The 11,355-nt window shown below is 38.1% G+C and overlaps 1 protein-coding gene across 1 annotated transcript; it reads right to left on the reverse strand.

The window, feature by feature from the left end:
- Window positions 1-855: 855 nt before the first annotated feature.
- On the reverse strand, window positions 856-11,092 carry LOC140231174 (mitochondrial 2-oxodicarboxylate carrier-like). The gene is made up of 8 exons (XM_072311323.1): window positions 11,041-11,092; window positions 9,686-9,734; window positions 9,309-9,392; window positions 5,024-5,153; window positions 4,329-4,436; window positions 3,314-3,478; window positions 2,009-2,190; window positions 856-970 (listed from the first exon to the last, which is right to left on the reverse strand). The coding sequence occupies exons 1-8, from the start codon at window positions 11,090-11,092 to the stop codon at window positions 856-858; spliced, it is 885 nt and encodes a 294-aa protein (XP_072167424.1).
- Between the last annotated feature and the right edge of the window lie 263 nt (window positions 11,093-11,355).

The following is an 11,355-nucleotide window of genomic DNA, read 5'->3' on the forward strand; positions in this document are numbered from 1 at the left end:
ATGAGAACCATTTCACAAAATACTGAATCACACACATATAGATAGATACAGATAGAAAATAGAATGCTTGTAGTGGTCGGCAGTTTGCTTCATTTTTCGAAAATATGCAGCATCAAAGATACAAAGTGAAAGGAATGATAAACGTACTTCCCAGTTGCATTGTATGACATTAGCTATATTTTTTCCAAACAAAATGGAATATGCATTATAATGCTTAATTGTCATTTGCCCCAGGCGGCGTGCGATAGCTTCTGTCCAACTTGTGAGGCCTCGTAGGCAGCTACTGGCTATGGTACTGTGAGTATCATGCCATTCTTTGTATGGACCCTCGAATGGCAGGAGGTGTAATCCTATCCTCACAAAGTATTCAAAAGCAACATGTAGCTTCATGAAGATACAAAAAAAGAAAAAAAAAGAAAAAAAAGTGTGGAATAAGTGTGGAACTTGCATCAGCTGGTAGAGGAGAGCAATGAAGAGGAAAATATTGATTTAAGACATGACATGAATTGAATCCATCTCCCCATTAAAAACACAACATATAACCTTTCTTAACAGTGTTTAGAAGCCTGTGACCTTATAACTGTCTTCACCTGTAGTTCCATGTGACTTAAGGATTAATATCAAATGCATCAAATGTTAAAACATGAGAATAGAAAGAAAACTTGAAACAAAAAAGTAAATCTCCCTTACCAGTTGCAATGTTATAAAGGAGACGAAACTGTGGGCAGATTGTAAATCAGCGCCCTTCAGCAGAAGCCACCTGGAGATAATATTAACAAAGAATGAAGACTCCAAGTTGGCAAGTTAAATACTACTATCTAAACCCAACCTAATAATTGGCACAACCTTCCAACATCAAGTGTTTTCTCTCAACCAGGTGTAGACGTAATCGTAGACGAGCAGCATTATGGCGCCGCCTGGTCCCAAACGCATGATCTTCGGCACCAGGCCTCGGTAGAGAGCAAAGAACCTACAACAAGATAGGGCAGAAGAAAAACAAGAAAGGAATGAGAATATTCAGTAATTCAGTGTGAGATGATATGTACCTTCCTCCTTGACAGCTACAAGGCATACCAAACAGCATATCTATCCCTGGAAAAAATTCTCTTTCTCAGAGTGACAGAATTTGGTACTTCTTGATGAAACTAGTATCTCAATTAATGCCTCCCAACACCTTTAAGGGGTGAAGCGCACTGGGTAATACACATGACACCTGCGTGGCATAAAGTCATATATTCAGAGACTCCAACTCACCCACTTTGAGGCCATTGTCTAAATAATTTCCCCCTCTCCTGCTTAAGATGCATTTACTCCTGCCTAAACTTTAGCTTTTTAATACCCAGCTTTCGTTTTGCCATATATGTTCAAAAATATGGCTAAGATGGCACGAGAGAGCATCTACAACCCTAAGGTTTCCAGGACCCTTTAAACAGGCCCTGGACTCCAGCCACAAGGGATGTTGTGCTCCACACCGGTGATGTGAGCTATGTGCACATAATATTGTGTGCATATCCACGTGGTAAGAGTCTCCAGTTTGCTAGGGGCTTTAGTTCTGTGGGAGAGTCTGTTTAAGAGATGCTTGAGACTGGTTTCTCTGTGTATTGTATATCAGCTTTTAGGTATTTCTCAAATATGCTTTCTCCTGTACTTGGTTGATATTTCCAGTTTATCTATTCTCATTATCTATCTTTTTCCCTACGTATGATCAAAGTTGAACACAGATCATTACATCTCTTTCTTCTTCTATCCAAAGATTTCCATGAGTATCTCTTATTTGTCCATACTTATTCCATCACCACCCCCTTCATTGTCTGTATGTCTGTGCATGAGTTTATTAGTTCATTCTATTTTTAAATTCCTTAACTATTCTGACAACCATCTTCATATGACAGTAGGTTGAAAATTTAGGTGAAGAGTCACAAAAAGAGTTGATCTGTCATGCTTCTATATCTAGTTCTCTCACACTCTCTCTCTCTCACTCTCTCTTATGTGCCCTTGTGCTACTCACCCCTCTTCTCTGTACACCATGGCTATAGTCCGGAAGCAACCCTTGTACTTGACCTGACCTGGGACAGGCTGGGGCCCCTGGATGCGACTCTTTGCCACGTCGAACGGGATGTTGACCGTGGAGCCAATGATTCCAGCGATCGTGCCTATCGTGAAGCGCCGCAACAGTTCTAGTCTATGGTCCTGTGTTCACCAGAAAGAAGAATGGGTTAATACTTATACTGGATGCCAGAATATTCCCACACATATGATTCTTGGATCAGTGCTATCTGATGTTACTAATCTCTTTTCTGTCAAAGAGTGGATATCATTTAACGTTAGCCAACTTTAATCTTATGACTTGATATTCAAGTTCTACTGCAGAAGTTATCAAAGATAGAGGGATGTTTCAGCATGATTAATTATTACTCATGACAGCACATGAGCCAGCTGGAGTCTTAAGCCCAAACTGTAAAATGCAAAACTCTTTAAAAAATGTCTCTATTAAGGTAAATGTTGTAAACAGCAGGACTATGCCAATATTTGTGGAAAAAAAAATCATCAAAAATATGAAAAATCATAGCACACACATAGGACTGTCAATATTTTTTTTTTTATAACCTATGGTCTTTGTTGCACAATAATCACCACATGGTTCTATACCCACACACAGTGTGCACTTCATTACATCCACCGAGAGAAGTCACTGCAGTGCAGCAGCTACAAGCAGGATACAAAGGCTGGGCACAATACAGGCTGGGCAGAAATGATGCCAGGGGCCTTCTGCTGACCACCTACTGACCCAGTCTAATATGTTTCAACTCCTGGGGGGTGTTTCATCAACGTTTGTCGGCGCTGACAACTTGAATCACCATAGTAACAGTCAGTGACCAGAGCATCTTGGCCAATCAAAACCAAGGATTTTGCTGAAATTGGTCAGCGCCGACAGTTGTCGGCGCTGACAAGCGTTGATGAAACACCCCCCAGGTTTCTATCACAAGAAACTTTTATCAACTTCATTAATGTAGATTCACAAGCCCTTGCTGGACCGGGAATGTGCATTTTTGGTTCTATCTACCTTGGGTAGCCTTTTCACTGTGAGCATTTTTTCCCCATACAGTGTGTTGAAAGTGGCCAAGAATGCCAAGAAATGAAACTCAGAGAAACCACAAATTATTCACTCACACAAAAACATGTCTAATCAAATTTATTGTGCTCTCCCACACAGATGATGAAGATGAAGAAGCATCTACATTTAGATGGATAGCACCATGGATAGATTCAGACAGTAGAATAGATTCACATCTCTGCTTTTCCTTTGACTTACCGATGAAGAGGGGAAATAGTCCTTGATGTTGTGGTAGAAGCCGAAGTAGATCATATTAAAGATGCCATGCCTGCCCAACGTTGCCGTCAGTCCCCGTGCCAGCCCTTCCGACCCAAAGCCGTCTGTGCGAATGACGTGCTTTGCCATGGCAAAGGCACTCGGTTGCTGCAGAAGGGAAATCACAAACCGTAAATCATTTCTGTGGTGATTTTAAGATTTGATCTTTTTTTTCACTGAAACTTCACAACTTTTTTTCTTTCACATCTCGCACACATTTTGAGACCATATTCAGACAAATCTGGGTACACTTGTCAAGATATAGCACACTTTGGTGACCAATGTCACCGAAAATGGCAGTTTCCAATGACTTTTGTCTGTACAGTGTATGGGTTTTGACATTTACAAGAAGAGTAAGATCAATGTTTACAATTTTAAAATAGCCCGTGCTATATAGGGTTAAAGGTGGTTCTTATAAACACCTTTTCATCATAAAGGCATGCAGACACTTGGAACATATCCATTAGCCATTATATATCACAGTAGGCATGTACTGATGCAAAAATTGCCATGCACTGAATGGATGTAGCAGTCCATCGCAACATTCACTGTTGTTTGCATGCAAACACATTCACAATATGCAGAAGTGTGATGCAGAAGCATGTAAAGCAGACATGTTTCTTTTTTCTTTTTAAACCATACCTCTTGAATGCTTGTTTACTGCTTGGTCGGTCACAATATAATTATTGACTTGTTATTTTTAAGTACCTCCCAACCCCCATCAACTTACATACTGTATGTACTTTTCGTTCTCAGCTTGTCCATTTTATAACATGCTTTCAAGCTCGGAACTTTAGCATCTAAATATCATAAAGGTAGAGTTTACCACGGTAAATAATTGTGATCCAAATTTTTAGCTTGCTATACCAGGTGTAAAAGTGCAGCAGCAAATAAATAATGTGATTCAAGCAACAACAACAAAAAAGAAGAAATGTATGGAAGCAGTCTCATGACTTACTTGTTTAAAATTGTTTTGGTCTGCCTGCAATCTGACTTTGACGACCTCAAACGGATTGATGAGAACTCCCTCAGTCAGTCCAGAGGACAGTCCAGCAAGGGTAAATGTCTGATGGTAGAAAAAAGGCAATAAAGTTGCTTTAATCAAAAGCCTCTTCAATTTCAAGGCATCTATCTAATGTTAAGGAGCATTAATGTTGAAGATGACACTGGAAAATAACAACCTGTACATGTAAAATAAAACAAATATTCCTCTAACAGATAGAGAAATAAGACTGAAACTAATCCACGGTAGGCTGATGGGTGACACACAAATTACTACAACAATTCTTGTCTTGTAAGACAGAATTGCTAGTATATACCTTTCAATTTCAGATTACACGATCTTCTTTGGACCTCTGCAAAAAAAGTCCTCTAACCAATCTACCTCAGAATTGTTTGATCAACTACAAAAAGCTAACACACAAACTAATATAGACAACCCTTTTAAATAGTTACGCAATGTCCATATTCTCACATCACATTCAGCAATTAACACCATTGCTCTTTCAATTATGTTCCTGCACTTAATACTTTCAAACATGATTTAGGAGCTGGTAAACCCCCCCCCCCTTAAATCCTGAAAGTCACCCACACACACATCCGATGCACTACTCACTCTCATTCTCGACAACATGTAAGTGACTGCGGACTTACCAGCGGCGTCGGTGTGGGACTGCCGAATAGAAACAGACCCTTGTACTGCTCGAACGTGAAAAACTTTGTGGCTCGCTTTGGCGTCTCCGCCATGATAGGAGGTAAAATGCCCTTGTACAATGAAAGAGTTCTGCAGCGGAAAAGATAAGCAGAAAGTGAGAGCATCAAATAACATGAATGATACATATGCTAATATTGTTTCTCCACTATTATGGTGTGTCCATTCTGTTTTTGTTTTTTTGTGCTTTTTTTTTTAAATACAGACAATCCACATTATGCCACACACGTCCCCTGCAAAGAACTTGGTCATTCAGGCCCACCTGGCATCCAATATTGGTTGTGTATTGATGACTTCTGCCGATATGAAGGGGTCATCTTATCACAAATTCAGTAATTGTTTGCTTGAAATATGCATCAGATGTTTCTAAACATTAGAATTTTCATTACTGGTAATTTGCACACATTTAATTCAATTCAATTCAATTCAATTTATTTTCATACTTCTCAATGAAGGAATGTACATCAAATGTAATAAAAACATAGTGAATCATGATATCCGGCTTGGGTGTACAGTAAATTAATGTAAGCATGTAAAACATATAGCGGTCAATCATCGTACGTTTGGTTCTATGTATAACGCTAAAGAAATATGATGGAACCTACTTAAAAGCGAGCTTGTTAAGCGTAGGTCCCAAATTCTGAACAGAGTGTAAAGATGAGGAGCACGGATGCAACGTAGGACCAAAATAAAGAGAAACAAAAATGAAAGGCAAAAATACCTGGGGCACTAACAGAATCTTCTCAATACATTAATAGTGATATACAGACAACCACATTCTGCAGATGTAAGAACAGTTGATTTAACAATGTTGACAATAGTGTAATAATATGATTTGAATAATGGTGAAAAGAGAACAACTCGACTTGCGAGTCCTCAGAGGAGATACGGGAAACCTAAAGAGTGAATTAACATACAAGTACTAACATTTAAGGAAGAATTGGAATTAGAATTAGAATTACCAGCCAGTATAGCACTGAGGGGAATACAACAAGCCAGCTGTTCACACGTTCCGAAGTCTTAGGGTACGAAAAAGGGTACTGGTGTGAAGGAATTTAAGAGCGCAAACAGAGAGGCTTAACTGATTTGAATGACAACAACCAACACAGCAGGAAAGATCCACACCGTTAAAAATCTTTCTTGCCTTTCATAGCAAAGTTGGCAGAAATATACAAAGTACATGTACCAAATGATATGCACCTTGCCCAAACCAGATGCACCAGCTCGCATTAGCAAGACAGGTTGCATAAAGTACAATTTCTTTATTCTGCTCCTTTTCTTTCAATACCCACAATCCTTGAACATTTTGCACATCATACTATCTGAGGCACAGTTCACTGTCTTGCTATTGTGAATGTGTGCATTAGTTAAGGTTCAGTGCATAACATTTAAAGCATTGTAAAGCTTATTTCAGCTGAATTTCCTCTTGATGGCTTTCTAAAAGGTGAGAATTGCTTTTTTGAGGGAAGGGTTTAATGGTGCAGAAAAAAATGAAAACTAAAATGATGATCAAAAATCTGCAAAATATATTTTGATCAAGTACACATAGTTCAAGACTTTGCGATTCGTAGACCTATTTATACCAGAAGAAGTCAACATGCAAAGGATGTCGGGGGACCTTTAAATGACTTTGTGTCTACAAAATCATAGTAGTGGTGAAAATCAGTACTATACCTATAAGTAAATTTTGATCTCAACATCTGATGAGTTACATTGTAACACTTTAAACAGATTCTTTCAGCACGACACTTTCAAATGATAACAGCTCTGTTACTGGTTTGTGCAGTCAGTATGCATGCACTATGCACTCATGTAAATGTCATTTATTGTTTGATTGTATGTACACAGATCCCTCTGGAAGAATGTACTTGCCAACTGATGGGGCTACTCCATTAAAAAGAAAAAGAAAAATGAATATAAAAAAACACCTTTAAATATGCTCCCTCGTATCTTAATTTGTAGATGAATGAGTTTTATCCACAACAACACCTTTCAAATTAACCATCAAATATAATGCTATACCCAGGACAGCAACTGTCTGTGGCTGACTAACAAGGAATTGTTACGGTTCTGTTTGGTTTCACATGACCAATCTTCTGCAAAACATCTTTTATGTGCCACCTTTGGAACAAATGCAAGCACTTTGTATACTACAATTGCATTACTAATAGCATTCACAGTACATGTAATTCTCTTTTATTGCTCATCAATTGTTTTGTATATCATCACAAAAGCAGACACAGAACTAACACCTGTAAACAGAGCTTCCAGGTCTTTCTTAATAGTGGAAAAAAAAAGAGGATTAGTAACTTAATTCATTTCCCATCAGATTCAGACTCTTTGCACAGAATACATTTGGTTCCAGTACAAAGGGGTCAACAGACCTGAACTGGGCTTACATAAATGGTAATCTCTAATCTTCTATTCTGGTTTTACAAAGCATAGCACTTACCCAGTATTTACCAGTAGTATTCTCATATGCTTGGTTAATCTGTAAATCTCATTTTGATACTGGAAACTACACCATAAATAAAATCTCATAATACCCACAGGGTAGATACAGATCATAAATCTCTTAAAACTTACACATCAAAATCACAATTTTGACTTGTAATTATCAGAAAATTTAAGCAAATATAAAGATAAAATTGATGGTAATGACACTTTAAACAAGTATTTATTAAATGCACATTACATGAAAAAGTAAAGATAATTTGTTACTAATTTGACTTCCCTCAACACTTCAATGAGGGAACCATGAAAAAAAAAACAATTTTAACAACTATTGCAAATCAATAATTGTGTAGTTGCCCATCACGCCACTTTGACATCTGCAAAATTTTATTCAGGGGTCCTCATAGTGAGCAATGGGTAAAACATAATTCTAAAGAGCAGATGAGAATAACGTACTGTGTATGAGTCATATAATTTCTCTATGCTGCACACTTTGGCAGACTCTCACTTTCCCTCGTTCCCCATCTTGTGTAAGAAACACACAGGACAAGCCTTCACTCTACAGAGAGAATGCTCTCTTTGCATTCCAAGACTTGCTACAAAGGATTCCCCATGTCAAACTCCCTACAGTTTCTCCTACCATTCTTTACCACACAATGCAATGTTTACTCTGCTACAAGCCACCTAAGGTAGCATGGCACTCAAGCAGGCAGTCTTTTCTATTGTGCGTACGTGCATCTGTGTGTGTCTGTGTGTGTGTGTGTGTGTGTGTGTGTGTAGAACAGCAAAGACAACAATGTACACCACTCTTTACTGTGGTTACAGTAACAGCAACCATCACTTCTTCACACGTAACATATGGCATTGTATATAGTGCACATTGCCTAAATTTGAATTACCAGTACTAAGGTCTAGTTTTGAATGTTAGTAACACTAATTTCTGGTCAATAATGTTATCTCCTAATAACATAATAACCTATTAACCTATAACCTTTATCCATTACAATAACCGATATTGAATTCCCACAGAGTTATGTATTAGACAAATTGACTGATTTATTGGTGTTGTGCAGAAGATGAGCAATGGGCATTGATTATTCTGACAATATGGAACACAGCTGTGCACTAAAATTTATTTCCCTCATTGTGTTCACAAGATAAATTGGGCTGTTTAATGCAACTTGATGCAAACATTCCAAACAAGAGAAAACTTATGATAGCAGCATATGACATCCACGCAAAAAGCAGTTGGCTTGACAGGGCAGAGTGTGGCATCATGTGACATTTCATACCACACCATAAAAACAGAAATTTTCATGAGAGTGAAACTTTTGGCGTATTTCACGAGGAGCCAATATTCCACAAAGTTAAATGCTTGTGACAGTGGTTGTCTACACTATAATACATTAAAAGCTAGTGGTGATTTGTGAAAGTTTCATGCTGTGAAAAAGGCCATCGGCTCCAGTTTACGAAAGTTTCATGCTGCGAATGTCATTTTGTTTTACAGTACTTATGTGTGACTCATAACATCATCAGACATATGGATATCTGATTACCACAAATACCCATGTCGCCATTTCTTTCTATTCTAGCTTGTGTAAAAACAAACAAACAAAAAGGGAAAGTGATCAATTCTGGCAGCCTTCCTTTATAGCAAGTAGGAGATTTGGAAATATCAAAAATATTGCCCTCCCTATTAGCAGACAATATACCCCCTCTCATAGCTTACCACAGACTGGGCAATATACAAAAATGCTTCATTTCACATCTCACCCTTCCTGCCTTGTCATCTGCCTGACACAGTCCAACATCCCTGAGTATTGCATGTTGCTATTTGGAGTGCCCTGGATCTGAAACCTGGAGATGAAAGAAGAGCGGGTCAAGTATTACACTGACATTACTCCTTCTAAAGCATTTCTAAGTCTCCTTGTCGCAAATATAGTGCATACTATACAGCAATAATATGCACATAAAGACAGACAACTTTTTTTCTCAGTTTCAACTTCGAACATTATTTTGTGTGCATTTTTACTGCATGTTTAATTAGTGTTCCTGGATATGAACGCAAAGGAAATTTTAGGAATTTCGGGAGACAATAATTATTTCAGATGAATAGGGATTACACACACAAAAAAAAAAAAACACTTTACCTTGTCTTGATGACATCCAGTGGATGCATGATGCTGACTTCAACCAGCCCTGCACGTGTCAGAGAAAGAAATTTTTAAATTCAGTCAGTCATATTTTGACAGCAAATGATTTTAGATGACAACACTGAAGATCACATTTGACAAAAGAATGACATGCACCAAATTTACATTGTAGCTCCTAAATTCTTGCAACATAATAATTACTGGGTAAAGCAACCTTTAGAGCTTCCTTTATTCTCTTTCATTCTTGTGAGTCATCTTTCAGTTATAGCAACAAGATTCTTTCCAATAAAATCTATTTTTTGTGACAGGGACTACACTTTTTTAGAAGGGGAAATGGATTTTTCTTTCTTTCCTTTGGGAAAACAGATTGTACTCCATACTGGGAAAATATACAAAGTGATTCACTTTTCAGTCACTCTAATGTAGGTAACTTATTTAGCACTGGCAAATCAAAGCATGATAGATTTTAAACATAATACACAACATTGCACTTTTATTTTAAACATAATACACATCACTGCACTTTTGATATCCTGCCACACTGAAGAGAACTGATAAAATATACATTGATGTTTTCTCCCAGAGATTCTAAAATGTGTATTGATGTTTCTGAGTTTCAAAACAAATCCTTTTTGCACTGCCTCAGGAAATTTTGACAGGATGTGTGGCTAACGCTGTGCAGCAAAAACCTTGCACACAAGCATTTTACAGACTTTTAATCTTTTTTTTGTTGTTGTTGATAAATTAAAGGCAAGAGGGAAAATGGGTCAAGACTGGACTTAATGTCATGTGATCAAGTCACTGACCCATTCTTAATCAGAAGAACAATGGCCCCTCTTCCTAACCAGGAAAATTACTACACTGCAGTGAAATGACCCAAGCATGGTCAGCAAGTGACCATTACAGTGACCTTTTGATCCAAAGAGTCCCACTGTTCATGGGATTACAATACAAAGAAGCCACTGACTCCACTGCTCAGGATTAATTAAGTCTCTCTAATACCCTGGTACACCCCTCTCCTCGAAAGAGGTGCATTCATTAGGCTATTTCAAGGTGATTTGATTGGTAGTACCAAAGTACTGTACAACATTTACACAGAAATTACTGGTACTGCTTTCCTCTTGCAATTTATACTCCTGTACATATTAAAAGCAATGTGTGAACATAGTGGCATCAATTGAGAGCAAAGTCACTCATATGTTGAAAACTTTGAACTATGTACTCTACTTCACAGTAAAAATACCCAGAGTATAATTAATCACATACAGCCTGCTTCAGGGCTACAAGTGGAGGGGGCAGATTCTTATCTCAATAGATCAAATCGGGTCATATTTGACACTATATTGACGTACCTGCCGATCCACCAGCTGTAATCTGCTGGCACGCCTCCTTGACTTTGCCCATAGTTTACCGGTGATCAACTGCTGTCGCTCTGGGAGGGCTGGTCAGTCTGCCACTTCAGGTCTCTATCACCTCTTTTTCACTGCAATATAAACCAACCGAACAAAAGGGTATACAACATAAGATCTCAAGGAACCTAGAAACAAATGCACAGTACATGTTTGCACTTGGCAGTCATATCTTTATGCATCAAATTCTTCATTTCATTTTATTTTTGGTGAAGTTCCATTTGTATCCCCCCCCCCCCATAAAACTGGTAGAATATT

The sequence above is a fragment of the Diadema setosum genome, chromosome 1, assembly GCF_964275005.1.
Source record: "Diadema setosum chromosome 1, eeDiaSeto1, whole genome shotgun sequence".
NCBI lineage: Eukaryota > Metazoa > Echinodermata > Echinoidea > Diadematoida > Diadematidae > Diadema > Diadema setosum.